The sequence below is a fragment of the Heloderma suspectum genome, chromosome 11 (assembly GCF_057233095.1).
Source record: "Heloderma suspectum isolate Gila_16-S chromosome 11, 16-S_ref, whole genome shotgun sequence".
NCBI lineage: Eukaryota > Metazoa > Chordata > Lepidosauria > Squamata > Helodermatidae > Heloderma > Heloderma suspectum.
The window spans coordinates 23,264,915-23,291,680 of record NC_139468.1 but is presented as its reverse complement, the minus strand read 5'-3'; the positions used below and the strand labels follow the sequence as shown (position 1 = coordinate 23,291,680).

Sequence of the window (26,766 nt, the reverse complement as noted above, 5' to 3'; positions counted from 1 at the left end):
CAGTTGCTCTGTACATCTAGTAGAACTTTTAGGTTTGTATTGCCCCAGCCGTGGCTTCAACCTCTTAATTTAGAGGTGCCAAGATAGTGATAAATCAGACCCAGGTTTACTTACAAGGAGTACTTTATTGAGTAACTTACAGCACACAGGCATACACAATGGTGGGATCAGACAGCTTCTCCGAACCCAGAGCCATGTGGTACAATGGGTTTTATACCATACATGTTAGCAATGAGGCAGCATGACAGCAGCAAGCGCCCCCTAGCGTTGATTCCTACCATAGATTAGCTGGGCTTGGTTCCCAGCACAGCTACCTGCAGCTTTAAGACAAACAAACTTCGCTTCCCAGGCACATCTTGATTCACTCATTAGTATGGAATGTGCTAGGACATGCTATCGGCCCTTTGACTCATCTTCACATGCTCAGAAGCTTACTAGCAAGGAAATTGCACCCATAATGAACTTAAGCAAAGCATTATGGATCTCTAGACCCCTCTAGCACTACAGGTGGCTTGGTTACTCTCCTGGGGCCAATACAAGGTTTCAACTTCATTCCCATGGAATGTCGTTCCAAGAAAGCAGAATATGAAGATGCAAGAGGCACTGATGATCTCTCTGAACCAGTTCATTATCCAGTTATTCTTGTTTTGATAAGCAGTAGTACAAATAATTAGATGATAGTCCTTCAAGTAATCCTAATTATCTAACATCCCTTCAAAAGGGTTGGTCACTTCTGAATACTTACTGCTTCAGTGTATTATTGCAGACTTAAACATAATAAGAGTCCTTGTACAAAGATAACACTTTATTTTAATTCTGGCAAGTCAGAATTATCAAGTATTTTAACAAAGTTTTAAAAAATTGATGCCTAAATGGGGCTGATAACACCTCGTTTTTTATTTTGTGGTTTTCAGAGATCAAAAGCTGAATTAAGCCTGCACTTGGCTAGGCACAATTGTTTGTTTGTTTTAAAGCATTTATACCCCCACTCTTCAGCTGGAAAGGCTCCCAGAGCACGAGCTCCCTCCCCCTTGCAGCCGGCATGGAGAGAACCGCACCGGCTGCCTCTCCGAGCTCACAAAAGCGACCTTGGAGAGGACAGAAAGGGGGCGGTGACTGGGGAAGCGAGGATGCGAGCCATCCCCAGTTGTCCCAGCCTCCTTCCCTCCCTCTCCACAGAGCCCTACCTAGATGGGCAAAAATACAGAGTGGGAGAAGCACAGAAGCAGCAATTGCCTCCGTGCTCCTCCCGCTCTGCATAGGATGCCTGTCAGCCTCCATGTTCAGAGGCTGACAGGCATCCAGATAGGATTGCACCCTAAGGGAAGTATTCTGTGCATTGAAAATGCAGACCGTGCTCTCAAGATTCTAACATTTCATTTGAGTGACAGCATTATGTATCAAGAGATGAACTTGTTGAGGATATATTGCATTATCTTTACACCAACCTCAGGAAGGGCTGTCACTTATTCTTACCAGAATGTCCTTTGTTTACAGTTCAGAAAATCAAAATGTTACTGGATGATAAAGATCTAAGAATAGTCCATAAAGTTTCTTTGTTCACTTCTGTTGCTGTCACAATTAGGAAGGGTTTTATGCATTTTTATATTGTCCATTGTTAAATTTGTATTTGACTATGACTTAATTTTTTACTTTGGTTATTGCTGCTACTTAGTCTTCTTACATGATGATTAAAGTTGTTCATCTTTTTGTCAATTTTTAATGGCTGCTGACTTTAGAAATAAAATGCTTCTTAACTCTGTGCTCACTTATGTACATTTTAAAAGCCACAGCTACAAAACTATAACACTGCCAGTCTCTTGCAATATAAATGTAAATCTGCTTCTAAAATTGACATGTCTTCATTAACTAGATATGAAGAAGCAGAAGTGCGGAAGAAACTGGAAGAAAAAGAAAGGCTAGAAGAACAGCAGTTGAAAAAGCAGGAATCAAAAGAAGATGCCAAAATTTTGGCCAAAACATCTTCAGAAATTTCATCAGATCCCAAAGGAAAAAACCAAGTGGTAATTGGGAAAGTGTTTATCCTTAACACATTTATACAATAACAAATCTTTATAGAAGGCTACTGTACTGAAAAAAAACTAAGTTGGTTTATATCTATTGCCAACCTAAAAATAGACAGTTTAACTTTTTGAGAACAAAACTAAGCAGTTAGTTACATTTAAATCTGTTTTTTGTTTAATCCTTTTTTCTGTCTAAATGCATGATCTCCTACTCTGCCAAGGCTAGACATTATAGCCAGATGGCTTGTGGTCTTGAATAATCCTTCAGGCTGTCTGTTTTAAATCCTGCTTCTCGCTCTCCTAAAGGTTGCCACTGATCTAGCCTGGAATTTCAAAGCAAAGCAATCTGATGTTGTGGGTCTGTGTGTTCACAGTACAAACATGTATATTATTGGCCCATCTCGAGCCTGTGAAGATGCTACAGATCTTAGTGTTGAATTTCTTTAGATGGACATATTGTCTGTGTTATGTTGCCATAAAATCATGAGACTGGAAAAGACTGCATGATCTTCAAATCCTGTCCTTATTAAGGCAAAGCTCAGCTACATGTCAGCCCTAGTGATTTACCACTTAATTCAGATCATGGAGTTCTGAAGCAGCATATACACATGCCTGGTGAGCAAATGGCTCCAGGCAACTAAACACAGTAGCCAGGCAGCATAGATGGGGGAAGGCAAAAATTCCCAGTCTAAACTCGGAAAAAAATTCTATCAGACTTCAAATATGACAGTTAGCTACCTTGTACTGTGTTTGGTTTGGTTTGCCTAAATTAGAGTTGAAGCTGTGGCTCTCCAATTGGTAGATGACCGTTCCCATCATCCCTGGCCAGTGGCCATGCTGGCTGAGGCTGAGGGGAATGAGAATTCAAAAACATCTAGCGGGCCATAGGCCCCCCCCAACCCTCACTTAAATCTATGCATGAAGTTGATTCTTGCTTTTGAAGTTTACTTTCAATTTCTACTTAAGAAGCTGTTGTTTGCCAGCAAGCAAAGCACAGTCAGATCTGTTGTGGAAAAAAGGTAGAAGCCAATGTAGTCCTCTGCAAACAGTGTTCTGAATCACTGTTTGACTTGACAGAAGATCCTGTTCTAGGTCCACTCCTGTATTTTCTTTAAAGTCCTGGTGTCTTCATCAATATATTGATTTCCTTTGGCTCCCTGCGCCCACATCTCAGCAACCACTTCTGTTCTTGTCACATTGACAGCAGCGGTTGTTTCAGAAAGGCCCAACTGATGTGGGGTCTGTGGGGATATAATCACTTAGGAAAGGTGTGCATATGTGTGTGAATTAAGAATATAAATACATCTGCTTCTATTGCCTTTTTCTAAGTGCTAAAAAATCTTTTTTTTAATGCTAAAATAATATAGATCAATGGTGAGAAGTGTTCAGCAGAAAGAAAGGATCCAGCTGAAACTGGTAGGTGAGATCTCTCTATTACCCTGTACTTCCATCCTAGCAATACAGACTCCAAGCAGAGAGCAGGAACTCCAAATAACTCAAGTTAATTCATAGCCACTACAGAAGAAAGCAACCCCTTCCCCATGTGTCCCTAGCCAGTTGAACCTAGGGAAAAATCCCTTTCTATCCCTATATACAGAACTCAACCTCAGGTTAACACTACTTATTTTCTTCTGTTTGAAGTCAGTGACTGTATTGACGATGTTGCATTATAATTTTTCATAAGCTTATTTCAGTGAGGCAGCTGAAAATCCATTGTAAACACTTGGATCTAGTCACTTTCAAAATACGTTTTCTGAAAACTTGTGTTCCACTTTTTTACCGTTTGTAAAGTAATTTCTGTCTCTGAAGGAACAATCACAGCAGAGAGATTGTTTACAATGATGATGGACAAAAGCGTCAAGTTGATGATAATGGATGCCCGGTGCTTGAAGGATTACGAGGAGTCCTGCATTGTAAACTCTGTTTGCATTCCAGAAGAAGCTATCAGTCCTGGGTATGGAGTAAACGTTCTTGGTAGAATCCTCCTAAATACTGATGAAGTGTTTACCATTTATCAGGAGCAGAATGGGGAAAATGTGAATGTGAAACACCTGTTTGCCCAGCCACAATAAAATGTTTAAAGTACACCTTAGAGACAGTAATCTTTAACATTTTTAAGAGTGCTTAATTGACTTGTGGAACTTTTGGGCATGCAGTATGGTGATTGTCACTAGTAGTGTAAATGGGTTTGTTTGTTTTTAAAGAGCTAAGCAAACTCCTGGAGAAGTTACACATATGAATAGTTGTGAGGTAGTGCTCAGGTCTTGGAACTTTATCGCTTAGGAGTAAAGAACAAGGAATGACAGACCTGGTGACAGCTAAACGCTGCTTTCGCATTGAAAGGTGTTGAGACTTGGGCCAGTTCTGCATTATATTATATGGTCACCATTGCAGTCTAGATTCCAGGCTGGAGCACAATTGATCACTGCTCAAGCTACCCCTGGTGAGTGGCAAGCTGCACCCTCTGAGTTGAAAATGTTTTCATTTTTTCTTTTGTTATGTGACTGCTTCAAACTTCAGAGTCACTGTTAACTGGATTGAAGCTAAACTCCCAGATACTTCTAAAAAGCCATGGAAAGAGAGAGGGCAAGTCAATTATGTTGTTCTACTTGACTGGTTTAGTTCAGCAAAAGACTTGCATTTAGGAACACCTCTGCGAAGCCTCAAAGATGCACTTTTCAAGGTGAGCAAGTGAAGGTTTATGCTTGTCCAATTATCTTGATCAATGAGAAGTCCAGTAGTTGTAATCTTGTGGTTCAGAGGGATAGCCCTGTCAGCAATGAAAAGTCAGTTGAGTCTACCTAAATTTTCATATTTGGCCCATGCAGACCGCATTTATCCATAGTTTGTTTGTCTTAATAGCTAAACCATGGTTAAGGATTGACCACAAATCAGGATGAAAATCCTTAGTTTGAAGTAGGTTTGCTTTAACCATGGCTCTATATGGATATAATGTCTAATCATTGTTACGGTACTAGTCCTGCCTTTCTGCTTGGCATTCTGACAAGCAGGCCTTAGTTCAACTTTATTATTTATTTTGTAGTTTTACATTACTGTAAGCCACCCTGAGCGCTGTGAATACAGTGGAAGGGCAGGATATAAATTTCCTTAAATAAGTGAGGTAAACCATCTGTTTGCTGTTCATGTCAGATTGTCTTGCATCTCACTTTGCCATTGAGTGAGGAGTCTATGGCAGTGTAGCATCCTCATAAGTTTAAGACAACCTCTAAGTTGATTATACTAGTGCAATTTCAGAAGGCCAGTAAGAGAGAGACAAAGGCAAGTGTTTAGCCCTTCTCATACAGAAAACAAAATAAATGTAGATGAGTAAAAACAAGCAGGCATAAAACATCCTGAACTACTTTCTCCACTCATAATTTCTAATTCAAGATTTTTGAGATGCTAAACCAACATTTCTAATCATTTAGAATAAACTGCTCCCACTGCCCCGACTGTAAACACATTGGCAAATAAATGCATTATTTTGTGCTATCCACCATTTTCGTACAAGCTCTGTTAAACACCTGTTTGTGGTAAGATGTTAAATTAGGAAATGTAATAGGTTTTTCACATTTACATACAGTACTTTATTTAGCAATACGATCTGATTGAGAATTATGAGCTGTGATTTGGAAGTTGTGTTGCTTCTTGTAAGATGCTTTTGTCTTTCACTTCCAGTGGGAAAGTAAAGCTGTACTACAGAATGAGCCCTTGATCCTAGATGGAGGTTATGAGAATTGGCTTCTTTGTTACCCCCAATATACAACAAATGCCAAAGTAACTCCACCCCAGCGCAGCAAGAACGAAGCAGTTTCTGTCTCTTGTATGTATTAAATACTTCCTTCTGATCTTTGAAAAAAAGCTTTCCTAATGCTTCAGTCCTGTACAGAACATCCTTGGGAGTAACCCCCGTTGAATTCAGTGGGACTTGTTCCCAAGTAAGCATACTTTTTATTTTATTTTAATTTATTTATTAAATTTATTAGCCACCCAACTGGCCACTCTAGGCGGTGTACAATACAAATAACAACATGAAAAGGATGGTGCTGCACAGGTTGCATTCCTAAGCATACATATGTATTTGTAGACTTAAATACTGCCTTTCCTTTTACAAAAAAAGCCCAACATGGTTCACGGTATTCAAAATAATTACAGAATTACAGTAAACAATCCATAGCAACAATTAACTGGATGCCTCAGACTATCCCATCAAAAGCTTGTTGTTGTTGTTTTAAGGACTTTGAACACATCTTAAATATCAAGCCAAAGTCTCTTTCCCCAGCCTGCTTTCCCATCTTCAAAATATCATCATCCAGAACTGTTCTAGTTGGTGAACTGCCTGCAAATCCAGGCTGGAAATGTGTTCTGTGAGCTATGCTGGGCTTGTCACCTACTTCACAGACAGAAAAGCTTATGGTTAGCATAATTTGGAGATCACTAATTTGATTATAGAGTTGCAGCCCTAGTTATTGGAAGCTCAGTTTGGTTCTGTTGGTATGCTATGGATCATACTCAGGTGATTGCTTGAGTGAATTGTAGAGTATGACCAGTTGCAACATTGCCCACACTGCCTGATTTGGGATCTTTTCTATCTCTTCTTAAGTCTTCTACCTGCTCTAGGCTTTGGAGGAGGGCAGAATCCAAGCTGAAATAAATAGACCAAACAACCTATCTATTGTACAGCAAACACTTTATAAAGCTGAAACTGATTAGCCTATGATTATCTGGTTTTTGGCATATCTTTTAAGGTGACCTTTTATTTATTATCCAGTTTTTATGTCACAAAACTCACAAAGCATCTTCCAAGGTTAAAAACAATAAAACAGATAAATAAAATCACAAAACATAAAACCAAACTTATAAAACAACAGCAGGCTAAAATGGAAACAATAGATTTAAAAGTCAAACAGAGCATACAGAAATGAGATGGCTCTCAGGAGATGTCTTAAACAAAAAATGGGGGCAGATGGATCTTCATGGGAACAGTATTCTACAAACTCAGTACCACCTCTGCAAAGGCCTTGTCAATGATATTTGTCAGTCTAATCTCTTGTAAAGGTAGGACTGTGAGATCAGACCCTTGGATGCTGACCTTTGCCAGCCTTAACTGGCAGGCAGGCTCATGTAGGTAGTACCTCATTTAAGCATACACGGTATCACTTAACTATCTTATAAATGTGCTGTTGTTTTTAAACATCATCTTTGTGTGTGTTTTCAGTGGATTTTACTTACCCATCTTTGGAAGAGCCAGCTCCACCGCCACTACCTGTTGTCCAGGTGAAACCGTCTGTGGAGGAAGTGACTGAAGTGATTGCAAATGATCAGGAAAAGGGAGCAGAGACTCTTAAACCACCTCCTAGTGGATCAGTTGCTGCTGCTTCTAAGACTGACCGTTTATCTGCCGTAGTCCAGCCATTGTCTGCAATGAAGTTTATTCCATCGGTGAGCAATTTTTTGGCAGGAAATAACTTTCTACTTTGACTGCAATGTAACAGTGCTGATTTTTTGAATATCATATATAATTTCTACAAACTGGACAAGCCTGGTTTTTCTGAAATTGTAAGGGAGGAAAAAAGGTCTGTATTGTAGTAGAGTAAATAGAAGGTGAAATAGTGATCCTGCAAATGTAGCCATTTCCGGAATTCTTGCTAAGGAAAAGACCTGTCAACAGGGTGGGTGAGAGAAGACCTTGTTCTATACAGTCACAATCATAAAAGTGTTTCTCTGGGTGTTTCTCTTCCTTTAACTGAAGTAGCAGCCTATTCAAGCCACACTGCAAACCACTGGGGAGACATTCAGAATTGGCTTCTGATTTCTTTAATGGTACAGTTTGTACATAATGGCAAATCACTGGTTAATTAGCCCACGACTTGCCACGCACCAACAGAAGTGAGTTAACTGCTGCATTGTTTAGCTCCTGAACAACCCAGCACTCCGGGTTCATACATAATGCTAACAACCTACAACCTAGCCAATCATAGGTTGATGAAAAGCATAAGTGAGGAGTGTGCAGGAGGCAGCATGCTTGCTCACTCCTCCTCACTCATGGCAATGGTGGGTCAATTAATTAACCTACCATTTACCGTTACATGTGAACCAGGTCAATATGTTACTGCTGTAACAGTAACAATATGTTACTGCTTTACTAAAACCTATGCCTTAAGCATTACTGCACCTAGGGTAGCTAACAAAATAATTAAAACAATAAAATGAATAATGCATTAAATCATAAAATCACAGTAGTAGATAAGCATTCAACTGAGATTTTAAAAAGGTATGGAAAAATAAAAATCTATTTGCCTGCTGCTGAAAAGACATAAGTGTTGGTGACCATCTTTCCAAAGACAGGGTAGCTTGGAGAGAACAAATGAAACCTTTGAAATAAAAAAACTAGACACTGACAAAATTGTTCTCTTTAAAAATACAAAAGCCTCATTGAGGGCCTGTGTAGACATTTCAAACCTACACACCCCACTAAGTTCTCCCTAGAAGAGAGTGGGAGCAGGCCTTTGGCTCATGTGCCCTCCCTCACTTCTCTCATTGCAGGGAGCCACGAGTGACCCCAGTTGTGTCTCCAAGGTTTGGGAGAAGTCCCATGTTCAAATAAACAGGAGCCAGAAGATGGAACATACAAGTCAATCTTCCCCTAGGAGAATCGGGTGGTGGGGAAGGGTTGGACAAAAAGAATTATAACATCTTTGGATGTAATGATAATATCCTACCAGGCCCTGAATGCGTGCAGTTCATTGTACATGCCGAAATGAGTTTATATCATGGCTATAACATGTTCTTTATTCTAGCTGAAATGTTTTGATTAAATGAAGAAGTGTGAGTAGAGAACATCAATAGCAAGTGGTCTTTCAGAGAACGTAGCAAGCAAATCTATCAAAATAATTTAATCTCTTTATTTTTCGGTTGGTCCAGGTCGATCGTACAAAAAAGCCTTCAGCAAAAATTCCAGACAGTGACAGCAAGCGAAGAGCTGAAAGCCCAACCACAGGCAAGCAGCTTATTTCAAATGGAAGAGTGATTCCAGACCGTTCCACAAAGCCACCAGTGGATGCAAAACCTGGCCCGATAGAGGAAGAGAAAAGCAACATACCTGCAGAAAAAGCTTCTCAGCTGGAAAAAAACAGTTGCGAAAGAGAACTACAGGAAAAGCAAGAGGAAGAGCAGAGAGAAAAGCTGAGACAGGAGAAGCAAGAACAAGAGCAGAGAGCAAGAGAGGCACATGAAGAAAGCGAAAGCAGGGAAAACTTCCAAAAAACAAAAGCTGAGAAGAGAGAAAAAGAACAGGCCAACAGGGAGACAGATGAAAAGCAAGAAGTGGAGAAAGCACGCAGAGAGTTAATGGACATTAAAAAAACAAGTAGAATTACAAATGAAATCTCTGAAGTGAAAAAACTGGACATTGCTTCCAATGAAAAAGAAAAGGTTACCTGGACACCAGAAACTCAAAGGCACAAATTTGCAGAGGAGTCTCGTGCATCTGTGAGGGGGGATTCTGTCTCCAGCAAGGTGAGCAGTTCAGTTGGCACAAGAGGCAAGCAACTTGCCCTGCAAAACAATTTTTTCAGGCCTGGTTCTGACACAGCATTCATTCTCACATCAGCTGAAGAGAGTAAACAAAGCTCTGCTGACATGATACTCTTACCTTTTTACAGGCATTTTTCTGGAAGCCTTGTGGATAAAAAAAAATCCAAAAGCCAGTAAGGAAATGTTATGGTGTGGAGAAAGTGACTAGTAATAATACTGAAATACTCATAATACTAAAAGCTGGGGCTGTGCGATGAAGCTGAGTGGTGGGAGAGTCAGATGCAAGGAATTATTTTTTTCACACAGCACCTAGTTAAACTATAGAATTCACTACTGCAGGGCATTACCCTTCTGTTGCTTTTAGCCTCTTGTTAATTCGCCAAAATCTGGTCATCACTGCCTTTCAGATAGTTCCCCAGTTATTGCAGATTTCCTTTCTCTCTCTCTGACATATTGCATACAAAGTCAGCTCCCATTTCAGCAACCGCTTTTTCCCTTCACAGAGATGTAAACTTTCCTCATGTCTACACAAACATCTTTTCTACACATATATGCTTTGGGAAACTCTGGAGTTGACATTTAGTAGAACAGCCTTTCAAAAGAGTCTACAAGAGTTACCAGACCACAAACATTTTTGCTAGTCTGCCTGCCTATATGTCTCTGTGCTGAACATAACAAAATACAGACCTTCATCAAGGGCAGTTGTTTGTTTTAAAGTATAAAAATGACATTTTAAAACAAATGAAGATGTAACAAAATAAACCACAATTACAAGCAGTCTAGGTTACTAATATTGGAATACTGTCTTTGAGCATGGGCAGAGGGTTCTCCTTCACCACCACCCAGAAGACCGAGTAAATTACCGTAGGTTTTCCCTCACATTCTTGGGATTAGATTAAAGAGCAAGGCTTTCAGGACAGATGGCATGGATTGCAGGCAGGTTTGGTCCCCAGCTCCTTTGACATTTTGATGATTCCCTCCCACATCGCAGCCCTAACCAGCCTAGTTAGACCTAAGATTAGGAAGAGGATATTTTTAGGTGGTGTGTGCGTGCATGCACACACTTGGTGTTTGTTTTAATAATCTCGGAATTTTAAATTGAAAATACAGGTGCATGTGTTACGGAATTTTATGATTCACAAGAATTCTTCCTCCCTCCCTCCACATGCATACACAGATAGCTTATTACTAATTTTTATAGATCACTATTGATTATCAGCAAGCATGACTTGCTGCCTTCTCCAAAGAAATTCAGTGAGGAGCTAACAGAGGTTGCAGGTAGGAAGATCAAAGCCTGGCAAAATATTGGCATGCCCAGGGTTCTCTTCAGACACAGTGTGCATTTTAAAGACTCATCTCTAGATTTCTCCTCCTCTGGCTGAAATATGCATAACTTACTAGGAATTATGCATGTTCATTTTTGGAGTGTTTTAAGGGCTACAATTTGCTGGAAGCACTGGGGCAATTTCTCCTTGCATTGGAAAATGAAACAGATGAAAATGCTATTTTATATGATCCCGTTGTATGTTTTTAATCATTTTATGGTAACATGAAATGGTTGAGTTTGCTAAATTAATATATGAAAATTGAAAGTTTCTCTTTCAAAATCTTTTACAGCAGACTGGGGTTAAAGGACAACAAGAAATAGAATCTCAAAAGCCAGGAGCCATTAGAGAGGATACTGAACAACAGTCTGAAAAAAATAAAGTAAATGCACTGTGCAGTGTTTGTGCATAGCTGCTGAAAGCCAGGGCAGATGTCATAACATCACCTCATTTTATATTTGTTGTCATTTAACTACATTCAAGGAACGTGTAACCATTTGTGTTACACTTCATAAAATACTGGTGTTTGTCAGCAAATTCAATGAAAGTGTCAATGTCATTTCATGCTAGTGCCATAGTTGTCTGTGTTTGATGAAATTGTATTTTATCTGTGAGGTGAAGAATTAGAAATCCTTTGTAAGGTAAAAGACTTGCAAAAATGAAGCCAGTGTATTAAATACATTGATTTCAGTGGGACTGTTTTTAAACCATTAATTAATTGTAAGGAATTATCTCACTGCCCAACCTGCTTGAAATCAAATATGTATTAAAGCAATAACACCTCATGTGCAAGTGCCCCCCCCCCCTTGATGGGGGATATTAACATCTTCCTACTTTTTTGTTCTAAAGAGCTATAGATTCAGATTCCCAGTAACCCCAGCATGCAGGGTGCTTTCTGCTATTCTGAACATCCAGACATAAAGCTCACTTCAAGCTAACGAAGACTAGTTGGCAGAAAAATGGCATAGTCTCACTGCTTTCTGCTGCTCAGGGGTAACCTGCTGCATTCTTATATAAGTTCGCAAGTTGAGTGTTGAAATTAATGGCGATAAGACCTTTGGGAATTTGTCTCCAGATCAAGCTACATCACTTCAATTGGCAAACCCAGCTTCTCAGTTCTCTCCATTCCCACAACTGAGGTAGACTAATCACCCTAACCTCACCTTCCAGATATCTTCTCCCACTGCTGCCCATTCCCAGATAAAGAAAAGCTTCCCAAATGGAGTTTTGTACTAGTCCAAAACATTGTTTACAACTGGATGACTTGAACTCCTGGTACTTTTTAAATGTATAATCTTATGTGTGCAGAAAACCTGTGACATCCTAAGGATAGCCAGAGTAGGCATGATATATTGTATCTTTGTGGGTCTTTTTCTTGATCTCCGTGTTGTTGTTTTTAGTCCCAGCGGGAGCCATTAACAAGAGCACGCAGTGAGGAGATGGGGAGAATTATTCCAGGATTGCCTCCTGGTTGGGTCAAGGTAAGTGTAACTTCTCATGTTCTGATTTTTTGTGTGCTTATGAACACACTTGCTGTGCCTATGTTATCTTCCTTTATTAATACTAAAATAAGTGTTGGGGAATTATAGCAGTGCATATAATTGGACCCAAAAGTTAAATCTTTAAGACTGAGAAGAGAGATGCGTGCTAATAATAACCGTTAACAGATGTCACTTTGCAAGCCATTGTTAATAGCAACTTGAACAATTTCTTGTTGTTTTTGTTGTTCATAACAACAGCATTTTCCACCCATTAACAATACATTCTTTGGGCAGTATACAGAAAAAAAAATTAGAGTGTAAGATGAAGTTACAACATGAACATGAAATAAAAAAACGTTAAAACAGTGTAGGGATAAAATGAGCAACAGAGAAAACAGTAGCGCCTAAGGTCTAAGAAGTACTAACACATGGTTTTAAAACTGAAAAGCCTAGGAAAATAACAAAGTCTTCACGTGGTGCCCCAAAGACCACAACATAGGCTCCAGGCAAGCTTCTTTGGGGCAGGCATTCTGCAACCAAGGCACCATAGCTGAAAATACCGCCTCCTTAGTTAGCCACCTTCTTTGGCAGGGGTACCTGGAGAAGGGCCTCTGAAGATGATCTGACAGTCCAGGCAGGTATATGTGGGTGGAGTTAATCCTTCCAGTACCAGGCCCCAAGGAATTTAAGGCTTTAAAGGTTAATACCGGCACTTTGAATTAGGCCCGGAAAATAAACTGGAAGCTGTTGCAGATATAAACTCACTGGCATAATATGATCATACTGGCCAGTCCCTGTTAACAAACTTGCTGGCCTGTTTGGGGCCAGTTGACATTTTCAGACCATTTTCAAAGGCAACAACACATATAATGCATTGCAGTAATCCAAATGAGAGTTCTTTCAAAACCTGACTTAACTCTTCCCCTTTTGTTTTCTTGTACACATGTCACTTGAAGTTTCTTGATCCAGTCACTGGGACTTTTCGTTACTACCACTCGCCGACCAATGCAGTTCACATGTATCCACCAGAAATGACTCAGTCAGCCACTCCACCTTCTACCCCACCGACTCACAAATCAAAGCCTCAGGCTGTTGATCAGCGGGACAGGGAAGCCTCCAAGCTGAAACGCTCTTACTCCTCGCCAGACATAACACAGGCCATTCAAGAAGAAGAGAAAAAGAAAATCACCATCACTCCTACCATTAATCGTGAGAATAAGTACGTTTCCTACAGTACATCACCTACAAACTCCCAAATTGTTTTATAGGACACAGTTCTCTAGGCTAGCAGTTGAAAATTCTTGTGGAATTAGAGCAATATCTGAAGCAGAGCTGTGTGCAAATTGCCCCTTGACATTCTCCACCTTACTTGTGGGCAGAGAAATTTGGGAGACAATTTCACCGAATTTCTCCAGGGGGAGGAGAAATTCTCACCAGTTTCTCCCAGGTAGGGCTCCCCATTGGCAGGGCTTATAGCACAGCTCCTTTCTTTTTTCCTAAGGATTTGGGGGAGGGGGGTTGTGCTGCAAACAGCATCAGCTGTCTTGACAGGTTGGCCCCCGGTTTGCATCCACCGCCATGCAGGTGGGGGCAGTGTTGTGTCCAGCTCCAGGGATGAGGTGAAGCTAGTGCTCTGCCAAAATCTGTTCCTGAAAGTTTTCTCCCCCAGTGAAAGAGGCTTCCATTGTTCTGCCTCATTCAGGATGTTTTATAATATACTTTTGTGGTGTTTTTGAGTTTACATAAACACAGCGAGCCTCCCAGGCTGCCTGCATGTCTTGATCTGAAAAAGCCCCATGGGAGGAATTACTCCATGGTGCCTTAGACTGGGCTTTAATTGAAGTGTAGGAAGCTGAGGAGACTACAGGCAGCCAGAGAGATTATTGTACAATGAAAAACCAGACACTTGTGCGCACTCCTCGGCCACCTCCTAAGTAAGGTAAGCCTAAGAAACCCAACCCCAGCCCATGAGAATTTCTCTGAAATTTCTTCAGCATTGAATTTCTTTTCAAAAGCAATTTATTTTCTATCAAATTGAATAAGAATGGTAAAAAATATGTGAAAGAAATTTTCAGCACAGCACTAATCTAAAGTAATATAGATGTGTGATGTGTTTGCTTTCAGGCTTCTTGGGATATATAGGAACTATGTGCCTCTATCTATCTATCAAATTTATTAATCGCCCATCTGGCTGGTCACCCAGCCACTAATATGATATTCTAAACAGAATAAGACCTTGGCGCAGAATTCTTAAAAAGCTTTTGTCCACCAATATCTTCTATTAATTTTTTACTAATTGATTGTATACCGTTTTCTGTATTATGTTCTGCTATGTAGTCACTACTGATGCATGCTTTTCCTATGAAAATGTGAGAGAACAAATTGGATACTACCCTTTTAGGTTTTGTATGTGTGTGTGTGGACACGTGTGTGTATGCACACTATCCAAACAGTGTTTCATTTTCATAATTTTAAGACCTATGATCTAGGCATTAATATAACCTTCCAGTTTTAAAATGTATAACTTGCCAGTGCTTTATTACGTGGAAGAGGGTAAGGTGCCACGAAGTATCTGAGCATCCTTTCTATCTGTGGGCATGATCCAGCCAAACTGATGCACTTTTAACTTTTTTAACTGGTAGGAGAGTAAAGTAGGCAAAGTGAACACTAACTTTGGCTGGATCACATCCATATTAATTTGTGATCTGATGGATTTTTTAATGTTCTGTTTTAATTAAGATTTTGTTTTTAACCGGTATTTTATTATTGTTAGCCTCCTTGAGCACCATTTTTGGCAAAAAGGCGGAATATTAAGTAATTAAATAATTAAATAAACCCCCTATCCTTCAAATTAGAATTTCAGAGGGCTTATGAAATAAGGTATGAGCTTACATTTTTAAACCAGCTAGTATCACTTCATTAAAATAAAAAGGCTGTATTTAGAATTCTATAGAGCACAGTTATCCTACTGTACCTACTGATTTCTCTCAGCTCACTTCTTTTTCTCCAATGATTCCTGGGAGACATGCTGGAGAACAGAACATCCTAGAAAACCAAACATGGAGACAGAACATTCTAGGCTTTTAAAATAATAAGAATGGAACAAGATTTCACTCTTATAATATTATGATTTTCTTACAGACCAGTAAGCTATCCTAAAACTGAGATCTCAAGACTTTCTGCATCCCAGATTCGTAATCTCAACCCTGTATTTGGGGGAGTTGGACCAGCTCTCACAGGTCTTCGTAATTTAGGAAACACTTGTTATATGAATTCTGTATTACAATGCCTGTGTAATGCACCACATCTGGCTGATTATTTCAACAGAAACGGCTATCAAGATGATATCAACAGGTAATGGGGTTTTAATTTCTTTATCAGACTGCTTCCATTAACCCACACCATAGTGCAAGACGTGTTATAATAGCACTTCTAAATAGCTCTCTCTTTAGTGAAATTGTAATGTTTTTATTTTATTTAGAACACCTGTATCCCCATCTTTCTTTCACCATGGAACTTTAGGCTTTAGGCACTGACCAGACACAGACCTATGTAGCTTCAGCAAAGTTTATTTATTTTAGATATTTATATCATGCCATTCTGCTTTTATCTCTAAAGATGCAATTCTGTGCATGTTTAGATAGATGAAAGTCCTACAGGTCTGTGAAAAAGCTGCGGCACTAACCAAATAGTTGGCAAAGTACTCACTTGGCCGCAAAAATTGGATAAACACAGCACTTCATCATCCAGTGATTCTTCCTCCTCCTCCACCTCCCCCACTGCTTCTACTTCACCCCTGACTACAAAAAGAGGGGGAAGGTTGTATAAAAGAGCAAGCACCATCATAGGCGGTTGTCGCAGCACTTTTCAATGCATAAGACAGAGCCTCCTCCTCTGCCCCAGCTCTCTACCACTAGTTCACTACTAGAAAAGCCCAGGGGCAATGGGGCAGTAGACAACATCGTGAAAGCTTGTCTCATTCTGGCAGGGGGGATCCTTTGGGGTCTATCTCTGATATTGAGCAATGGTGTAAAGTAGGCTTGGAGTAAGGCAAAGGGGAATTCTCCAAATGGGACCCCCCTGACTTGGCTGACTTTCCCTCCCAGCACAGGGTTTTTTCCAGTTATCCTGGAAAATAAAAGCTGTAAAGACTTTAAAATTAAAGGTTCTGCCCCCAGTTCCAGCTGAAACTATGGCAGTTGATGAGGAGCAGCTCAGATTGTCTCAGGTTTTTTCCCAGGGTTGCACCTTTAGCCTTAGACCTGACTTGGGATTTGTGCCAAAGGTGAATTCCACATTTCATTGCCACCAGGAAATGGTTTCATCACAGTCAGGCATTTGTAAGGCAGCTACCTGGTCTTTGCCTTCCACATTCATGCACCACTATAAAATTGACAAGTTTGCTTAAGCTGAGGCATCCTTTGGATGTTTGTTTATTTATTTATTGCATTAATATCCTGCCTTTTTCCTCCAAGGAACTCAAGGCAGCGTACATAATCCTCCATTTTATCCTCACAACAACCACCCTGTGAGGTAGTTGGGCTGAGAGTCTGTGACTGGCCCAAAGTCACCCAGTGAGCTTCCATGGCCAAGTGGGGACTAGAACCCAGATCTCCCAACTCTCAGTCTAGCACTCTAGCCACTACACTACACTGGCTCCATGTTGAGTCCTACAGCAGTCTTATAATCATGACCCACCCTCCTTCGGATACAGCTCTGGTATAGCCCTCTCCTCCCTGCTCCACTCCCTCACTGACCAAGAACGGAAAGTCGGACTTATCATGAAGTGGTGTTCTGGTTAGCAAGGTGTGGAGCAGGGAGTCCCTTCCTGTGTCAGGCACATAAATAATGGGGAGCTTTTCTTGTTAGAGGGCATAGTATTGCGGTATTTTCCTGTTTGCACAGGAACACCCTCAACATTAGTTAGGGATTCTGCTTGGTTCCCTATAGGTTGTTCTATCTATGTTACAATCGTTAATTTCGTTCTAGCAGTTATTTTGAAGTGTTATAATTTTCAAGCTCTTGGTGGCTGCAGAAAGCCCTGCAACTGAAGGGTTTCCTCCTCTTTCTGTGGGACACAACTTTGATGTGATTTCTACAGAAGTGAGAGTTAACAGAACATATCCCTCATATGGTTGAACAGCATGCGTTGTTTAGTGGGTTAAGAACAGATTTTAGGTCTTAAATTTGGGTTGTCGTTAGTGGTACTTATGGAAAATCAAAACGTACATCTATATTCCTTTGATTTACCTTCTTGGTTTAGGGGTTCATAAGCTATGTGGGAAATCTGGTCTATCAACATAACATTTTAAACAGAATGAAGACTTGTCAAGGGGTTGGTCAGTTGACTATGCGGTTGTATTAGACCACCTAAGGGCCTATAAGGGCCAGCTCTGATGTAACATTTTTCTATGTGTGAGTGTTTGGTGCATGTGATATGAGTGGAGAAGCATTTTCATGTTTCCATAAGAATAATTTTAGAAGTACTACAGGGGATGAAAATATGCTGGCTGAGGCTCTGAGAGTCTTGATAATACAGAAAGTACTTACTCCTTGCATGAGCTAATATGGGGTTGCTGCACCATGTTATCTCTGCTCCAATCCATTCAAGACTCTAAGGACTGTGCCTAGCCATTTAGACAGGTCTGTAACTCACATATGTTCACAAAAGTAACAGTCAAATTTATTGTTTGTAGCCAATGACCATGACAATATGTCACAAAACGCAATATGTCCCCCCTCACACACACACAATATTAATCCAAAGAAATCAACATAAAATTCCAGAAATGCAAACCACCAAAATGTAAACATATTTAAATTAGGGAATCCCCTTGTTAAATAACACTGTTGTAAGTCGAGAAAAACTTCATCAGGCTGGATAGTCAACAACAAAGCTGCAAAAAAGTGGAAGGTGGGGAATAGGATGATGCTGGAAATAGTGAAAAGCCCAAATCTGTAGTTTGTAATAGTCAAGATAGAATGGGGGAGGTGAAACACAGACTTAGGGGGCAACCCTATGCATGACTAGCTAGGGAATGCTGGGATTCTTAGGACTTCTTTCTGTCTAAACGTGCATAGGATTGTGCACTTAATTAGGTTAGGCTGGTACCCAGGTTGCATAAAAGGCTACGGAGACAGAAAACCATGGCTGCTTTCCCTTTGAAAATGTAAAAAAAATGTTACTCAGTTCTGTTTCTAGTAGTAATTGGAACATAGAGGTTGTTTTTGAGCCACAGAGAAGGTGAAGAAAACATGGCAATCCTTACATTAGCAAATATAAAGAGTGCATTCTGTATAAAGTCAATGGAAGACAAATTGGGAAGTGTAGTGTCGCTTAGGGGTTGGAGAGCATGTTGATTCAGCAGTAGGCGAAGTCCCATCATGAAGTAGTTGAAGGTAATTTTCCTCCAGATCTAGCATCCGTCTGCAGGAGACATAAATCAGTATTTTCCAATGTAGACAAAATATATTCATATAATCAGCATATATTGCTGTGTAAAATTCCACCCATGTGTAGATGTTTTAACGATGAGCATACAAGTGACAGCAGTCTTGTTTAAGACCTTTGGTTTCAGATTATTTGGTGTTTCTTTGTTTTGTTTATTAACCATCATCCATTAAAGTCTTGTGTTAATTGCAGGTCAAATTTATTGGGGCACAAAGGTGAAGTGGCTGAGGAATTTGGCATAATCATGAAAGCTCTGTGGACTGGACAATACCGATATATCAGTCCAAAAGATTTCAAAATTACCATTGGAAAAATCAATGACCAATTTGCAGGGTACAGTCAGCAAGACTCTCAAGAATTGCTTCTGTTTTTAATGGATGGTCTTCATGAAGACTTAAATAAAGTAAGTTTCATTTTTGTTGCAAATTACTCTTTTCGTTTGAAAGTGTAGCATTACAAAGTAGGGGTGTAAAATTTCACACATGAAAAAGATCCTGTATTTGCATAATTTATACTTTTGGCTGTGAGAAGGGTTTTCATGGTTAAGACTTTCTTTACTCCCAGGTAATTGACAGCATATGAGAAGGTTTTAACAGGTCCTGAGATCTATTATTTGCTGTTGCCATAGTTTATTGTTTTAAATGGTTATAGTTTTGTATGTTACTGGTTTTATATTATGTTATTATATTGTGTTTTAGGGTTTTAATCTTTGTAAACCATCCAAAGAGCTTTGGCTAGTGGGCGGTATAGAAATGTAATGAATAAATGAATGTCTACATGTTGAGGTGCAACAGACAGCTGTTGATAGGGAGCAGTGCAGAAAATAAACCTGTTTGAAAGTGTAAAGCAGGCATTTCTTATTGCTTTGGCAGTCAGTTTAAGACAAATAAAAGGAAGTACCTCTTCACACATTGCACAAGTAATTAGGATTCTTTGCCATGAGATTTGTGATGTCAATTAGCATAATTGCAGTGTAGAGTGTTCCTATTCAGTATGCCTACTAGCCAGACTAACCTTCTTCAAGGGTACTCTATTCCATCCCACCTAGACATTTGGCAATGCCCAGGCCTCATTGGGCTGTTTTAGAGGTGTGTGTTGGGGGACGACCCTTTAAGGGTTTTCCCCCTAAATATTTTTTGTGTACTTCTATAAACCTTGGGGTTCACCAAGCATCCTGATATCTCCCTTTTTCAGTGGCCTTCATTTGGCTATGATCCTGTCAGCACTCACTAGCTAAGTTTGCTGTTAGGAGTGATGGCTTTTGAAAGGATTAGACAAATCCTTGAAGAATCTGAAGTGAGCTGTAATCCATGAAAGTTTATGACATAATACTTTCGTTAGTCTTAAAGGTGCCACAAGACTCATTGGTTTTTCCTGAAGATTAGGCATCTCAAGAATTGTTAGTCATGTTGGCTAGAAATAAAATCTCCATATAGCTCTTTATAACCAGAGGCTGTGGATAAATAGCGGAGAATGCCTTGTTTATGAACTTCTCAAGGATATCTGGCTGGCTGCAGTTGGATATGGCATGCTGGATTAGCTGGACCTTTTGATCTGAACCAGCAGAACAATTTATATATTCATTAAGCAACTTCCAAAAAAAAGTTGAAACCTGTCACAAAATTCACCAGATTATGCATGATAGAAGATTCTTAAAACCTTACTAACATTTATAAAGAATAGGAGTTGTGGCTAAAATGAAGGCAATACAAGTTAAGGGGCACATTTTTTAAAACTGTACAGTTTTATATGTTGATGAGGCCAATTTACAGGAACTCTTGAGCTGAGAAGGTGTTAGAGGGTGGCTACAGGAAATATTGCCTTTCTGCTTTCCCAAACCTATGCTGGCCCTGGGACCCTTAATTACAACAGGATATTGACCTTTCTTCCCAAGTTTATCATTAGGTTTTTTACTGACAAAATGCGCATGGAGAGACTGGGGGATGCTTAATGCAGAGGCAGCAGTATGCAACTCCAGGCATCTCTGATATTGATTGCTTTAGGGGAAAGCAGCTGCAGGAATATCCAAGAACTGTGCACAAAGCTGCCTAGCAGCATAAGTGTATGGGCAAAGCATTCCTGCCATGGGGGACAGGGGAAGAACAGAAGGCAGACGATCCATCATATCCAATGCCCTGCTGTGCTCATGCTGGCAGGACAGAAAGGAGGAGCAGCATTTTGTCTGGTCCATGCACACACCCTTGGGGCCTTTGCCATTTCTTCCAAGTTTATCTACACCAGTTCCAGGACCAGCATACCTTTGCTGCTGGTTTGGGGGAATAGGAAGACTTTGGAACCTGTGGGTCCAAATTTTCCCCCAACACACCGCTGCATGTTCCTTTTTTGCCTCTCAGTCCATAAGGCAAAAGCCACAGAGGTTTCTGCGGCAGTTAGGAGGGGTTTCCGAGGTCCTGATCTCCCCCTCCAGGGGCAGACTGAAACATCCTGTGGCCCCTGGGATACCTCTCCACCCTCAGGTCCAGGGAATATAGGATTGCAGCCTTACTGTGCTGCAGTCATTTAGGGTCATCTTTGGACCTTGTACATTTAAATACCCAGTTCGTAATTATCAAGGCATTGGGGACAATTCATCAGGAAGATCTATGTTATTTTCTTTTTGAACTTGAAGGATTGCTTTTCTTTATTGAGTTCACTGCGTAAATTAACTTGTACAACATTTAAATCTGCTTTTTCAGTCTTTTTTCCCTCTTATTTTTACAAATACTATGATGTCCTCTTAGAGAGTAAGTAAACTAATGCTTTATTATTACTCATCTTGTGTCTGATGCATATCGATATCTGTTTGGCTATGTCATGAGTATGATAGAAAAAGTAGTTCTTCATTTCATTCTCAAATGAATGCCAGTGTGTAACAATTCAGTGTTCTGTGCCTAAAGAACAGAACTTGGCAAACATGACATAATTATAATCTCATTTGAGTGTCCCTTTTCTCTCTCAGATCCATTGCAACTGCCATATCTAAACTAGGCTATGCAAGTAGCCTAGGTTTTCGAATGGACTACTACTTCAAACTGCAGATGGAGAATACCAATTTTGAATGCTCCCACATGTAAAACAAAGATCTCTGCAAATAGAAAGCTAGCATGTCAAAGAGAGGTTCTTGCCCAGCTCTTTGTCTTCTGTGTTGATTTTCTATTTGAAAGTTAAACATGGGGGAGCATTCTATAATATGATCTCCCACCAGCAGTTGAGTGGGATAATCCAGTCTACTACATTCTGCCGTATGTGTAAGCATTTCTCAGACGTTTGAGTTGGACCTTCATGAGCAGGTAGACTAGCAGAGACATGAGAGAGTATTGCCAGATGAATATTCCACCTTCAGTTTTCTTAGACTCAATTGGTAATGCATTTGACCACTCAAAAGCATTCCATAAATCCTAAGTTCTACTGATGCTGCTGCTGACAATGATGAATGATGCCAAGAAACTCAAAATCTCGACTGAGTTCGCTGCCTCAAACCCTGAGCCAGTTCACATGTCGCATTAAGCCACCCTGAAAATAAGCCGCAGTGGGTTGGTTATTTGCTCACTAACCCACATTACTCCCAACAGATGATCAGGCGCTCTGTGGCATGCCATGGCTTGTTTCCCCCTTAGTCTTCCCAACTGCTTCCAGCATTATCCCATGGGCCTTTGCAGCACAACCTTAGCAGCCTACTCTAATGTGCTCATTAGTGGAGTAGAGGTTATTTTGTAGATTTTTCCCCCCCCACCTTCGAGGAGATTTGCACAAATTTAACTTTTTAATTGACTTTTGGGCAAATTTGCACAAATTCGCTAAAGCACAATAACTACTATGCATAAGTGCAGTAGTTACTGTGCTTTAGTGAAATTGCACAAATATCCCCATTAAAAAAAAAAAAACACCCTGAGTTAAATTTGTGCACTGTGATGAATCCTCCTTCCCTAGACCTGCACAATAATTGTGGCACAGCCAGAAATTTCTTTGAGAGATTTCAAGTCACTGTCTAGAAGCAAAAGGATGTAACCAAATAGCTGAGTTGCTTGAAGAATCCGTTTCATGCGTCTTTAGTGATGTGTGCATGTGTAGCATTATCACTTCCCTTCTGTCTTTCCATAACTGCACATGGTGATGATGTGTTACGTAAAACATTTTTTCATGTGCTTCAGGTATGTCTTAAAGCATCTTAATTTCCCATCTTTTCAGGCTGACAACAGAAAACGTTATAAAGAAGAAAATAATGATCATCTGGATGACTTTAAAGCAGCGGATCTTGCCTGGCACAAGCACAAGCAACTCAACGAGTCTATTATTGTTGCACTCTTCCAAGGCCAGTTCAAATCCACAGTGCAGTGTCTTACGTGTCACAAAAAGTCTCGGACCTTTGAGGCTTTTATGTACTTGTCCTTGCCACTTGCGTCCACTAGTAAATGCACACTACAGGTTAGTCGCATGAATGGTTTTAGGTTGGTAGTTGCCATTTCTTAATTTTCCTAAGTTTTCTTGCTTTCAAAACAATGTTTGGTCACCAACTGCTCTGTCATTAAAGGAATTATTGTTCAGATGCTATTCTTGCCCCAGAACTATCTCTGAAGAGAGATTGGGAACAGGCTTCGTATTGGTGCACTCCCTTCTCCCAAAGATGCGGAGACGTAATGGCCAAATCAAGAGATCCTACAGTTGTGTACACATGGGTTCTCCCCTCACCCTGGAAGCTTATACTCTTCCCTTCAAGTGGTCATTCTGCTTTTCCCACATTGTCAGGAGCACTCCTGATCTTCTCCTCCCCACTCCACTACCAAGTCTGAACAGGCTCTTAGTGCAAATAGGAGCTGTGCTTGTTTTATATTCCTTATTTTACTGTGTGTATGGCTTTCCTTAAAAGTTTAAAAATAAATCCCACACCTCCACCCACAATCCAATGGGAAGTAAGACACGATTAAGGCTACTACTTGCATGGCTATGTGTGTTTATTCTGTGCTACTTTTAAAAATCAGAATTCTTAATGAAGGAAACTGAATTGAGCAACCTGCATCAATCATGCGAATGTGCTTATTTCGCATAATTTCTACTCATTTTGCCCCTACTGACTCAAAATCCTGCTCCATTCCCATTCTGGCTTCTGGAATTGCACCTGTCATTGCCCATATACTGTGAAATTTATCTTCACAGTATTAAGGGCTAGAAACTTGCCTCTTTAAAATGGGGAAAAAGAGAGCCAAAATTCACTAGATGCTGTATTCTGTAGCTAATGGCAGATTTCATAGTTTTGTGGAATCACATCATACGGTGCTGACTTCTTTCTAGTCCTGAAGCATTAGTTTGCTGTTGTATTTTCAGAGTTACCTTTGAAGTCATGAGAACTAGAAGCTAACCTTTTATTTTTATTTTTAAAAAGAGATTCTCCTTGCTCCTGGAAGTTGATTCCTACATCAGCTAGTAAGAGACAGATTTCTTTTCTGAAAATGTCAACAAAAGTATTTGGGTTCTACTAAAGCTCATCCCTGCTCTGGATCTTTGCATTCAGTTTGTGGTATTTTTGTTTTTCTCTAGGAATGCCTTAGATTATTCTCCAAAGAAGAAAAACTGACAGATAACAATAGATTTTATTGTAGTCATTGCAAAACACGAAGAGATTCTTTGAAAAAAATAGAAATCTGGAAGTTGCCCCCTGTTCTTTTAGTGCATTTGAAAAGGTAAGGCCCAGGAGTTATACTGTTCTTAGCAGTACAGATAATTTAACCTTCTTGAAAGCACCAAGTGTTAAAAGAAATCAAGAAGCTGCTGGCAGCAGCTCTCCAACGTTCCCAACAAGAGTTTTCCACAAGCCTACCAGAGATGCCTGGGACTGAACCTTGGGACTGCTTTCATCCAAAGCATGTGTTCTAGCAATGGACTACATTTCATTGTAGTTCATTGAACTTCCCCCTTCCCCAACTTTATGTTAAAAAATGTAGTCTTTAGTTCCAGTCCTAAAAATCTACATGTTAGTAGTATAGAGAGTTACATAGCTGTATGTATTTTGGACAATGAAGATAATTTTAGGCTTGCTGTTGATGGGATCATAAACAATTTGTGACTTTCTCTTGAGGTAATTGCTAGTATGAACAGGAAGATTAATTGATTATCATTTAGCCCAGGGAGCCTCTTGGAAATGAAGGATTTTCTGGATGTGGCATGTTCAGCGCAGGCCTTGTTGCTATCTGTTCATGCAAGTAACTAAGTGCACAGTGAGGCCACAGTTTGAGAACGCAGTAGTAACGGTGCCGATGGCATAAGTACTGCATTGAGCAACAGTCTTGCGGTCCTGTTTCGTCAGAATCCTGTTTTGCAGAATAGTTCCATTTTCAAGTAGCCTTGTAGCCTCTATAACTTTTCTGAGATTAGTATTTAGTATTGCTGTAGCATTTTTGGTACACCCAGAAATACCTAACTTTTATTGCCTTTCACGCATGCCTAGATTTTCCTACGATGGACGGTGGAAGCAAAAGCTTCAGTCGTCAGTTGATTTCCCTCTGGAAAGCCTTGACTTGGCACAATATGTTATCGGTCCAAAGAGTAGCTCGAAGAGATACAATCTGTTTGCAGTATCTGTAAGTAACTGTATCTAGCTTTGAACATCTGTCTGCCAGTTAATCCATAAATAATGTATCCAAGCTAGGGAAGCATTAGCAAAGGAGTCTTTGTAATCAACAACTCCCACTCCCAGATTTTTTTTTCCCTTTTGGAACTTGGAGCAGTTGATCATTGCTTTGAATGCTAGAAAGGATTAGGCCAAAGAAGAATGTATTGTGGTTTCCTAATCCTATTCCTGTTCTCTGTAGAATCATTACGGAGGGCTGGATGGAGGACACTACACAGCCTATTGCAAAAATGCTGCAAAACAGCGGTGGTATAAGTTTGACGATCACGAAGTCTCCGACATCTCCGCATCCTCTGTGAAATCCTCAGCTGCTTATATCCTCTTTTACACTTCATTTGAACACCGAGCTCCTGATACAGCCACATAAAGAAATGTTTGAAAAATATTGGCTTCTTTTTCTAAATGCACCATAATAAGCTGAGCTGTGATGAATATAAGGTCATTTGCTGAGTAAGGAGATGGCTGCAGCAGTTTCTCATCTACAATGTCTATTAGTGCTATTGCTTAAATCTGAAAACCAAATGGTTAACTCTGCTGCTTAATACTGAACTGTTTGTTCAAAAACAACTTATTTTTAGTGATGCTCCAAAATTATAAGTTTAGCTTAGTCATTTTAAAGCCATTAACATATGGGTTTAAGATGTCCTAAAACTCAAAGCCTATCTTTATTTTCTCTCCCACGTTTATGGCCTTTTCACACTAACCTTAAGCTTGATTCTACTGTGAATATATTAGAATGATGTAAACAGGTAGGAATGTATGTGTACATATTGATTGCAGACTTGCACATCCAAACTATGTATATAATAAAGATATGCGTTCCTTTGGTGAGAACTACTAGAATGGAGAAGGCTGCTTTTCTAAATACTTTCATTGTTATATGTAGGGAAAAGCAGAGCTGTATTTTTCTGTTGAGCTATTGTCTACCTGCACACCTTAAAGTGTATTCTACAGGACTGAGACTTCCCTTTTTAGTTTTTTAATATAAGAGTTTCATGTACTCATGTATTTAAAGAAATATTACTGAAACAATTAATTATTTGGAAATACAATGGCCTGTTAAACATTTTTATGTCTGTTTTGGACTCTGATAAATGCGGGTCTTGGGATTATTTTAGTGGCGTGAAGGGAGGAGTAAGAGAGAGCAAATACACTGTTTTATTTGAGTAAGTTCCAAAGAGCCTGGCATTAGGAAAGCAGTAAATTATCATCATGCCTAACCCTTACACCAGGCACAACTTCGATGATGGAACAGGTCACTGTCTCCTGGCTCTAGCTATTCTTCTGGTAAAGCTGTAGCTGGTCCAACCAGTAATAAGGCCCC

The 26,766-nt window shown here is 39.9% G+C and overlaps 1 protein-coding gene across 4 annotated transcripts in view; it reads left to right on the top strand.

Moving 5' to 3' along the window:
- Positions 1–26,508, top strand: part of USP8 (ubiquitin specific peptidase 8) — a 35,454-nt gene extending 8,946 nt beyond the window's left edge. For 2 of the 4 annotated variants that reach the window (XM_084817193.1, XM_084817195.1), the window contains exons 5-20: positions 1,874–2,024; positions 3,392–3,440; positions 3,834–3,978; positions 4,545–4,707; positions 5,703–5,847; positions 7,243–7,466; positions 8,949–9,542; positions 11,178–11,267; positions 12,286–12,366; positions 13,323–13,585; positions 15,508–15,720; positions 19,010–19,220; positions 23,006–23,242; positions 24,353–24,495; positions 25,260–25,392; positions 25,624–26,508. In XM_084817193.1, the coding sequence (XP_084673319.1) occupies positions 1,874–2,024; positions 3,392–3,440; positions 3,834–3,978; positions 4,545–4,707; positions 5,703–5,847; positions 7,243–7,466; positions 8,949–9,542; positions 11,178–11,267; positions 12,286–12,366; positions 13,323–13,585; positions 15,508–15,720; positions 19,010–19,220; positions 23,006–23,242; positions 24,353–24,495; positions 25,260–25,392; positions 25,624–25,809 (3,028 nt within the window). In that variant the 3' untranslated portion in view covers positions 25,810–26,508. The remainder of the gene's footprint in view (positions 1–1,873; positions 2,025–3,391; positions 3,441–3,833; positions 3,979–4,544; positions 4,708–5,702; positions 5,848–7,242; positions 7,467–8,948; positions 9,543–11,177; positions 11,268–12,285; positions 12,367–13,322; positions 13,586–15,507; positions 15,721–19,009; positions 19,221–23,005; positions 23,243–24,352; positions 24,496–25,259; positions 25,393–25,623) is intronic. The other 2 variants (XM_084817196.1, XM_084817197.1) reach the window with 1 other exon arrangement.
- Positions 26,509–26,766: the final 258 nt, after the last annotated feature.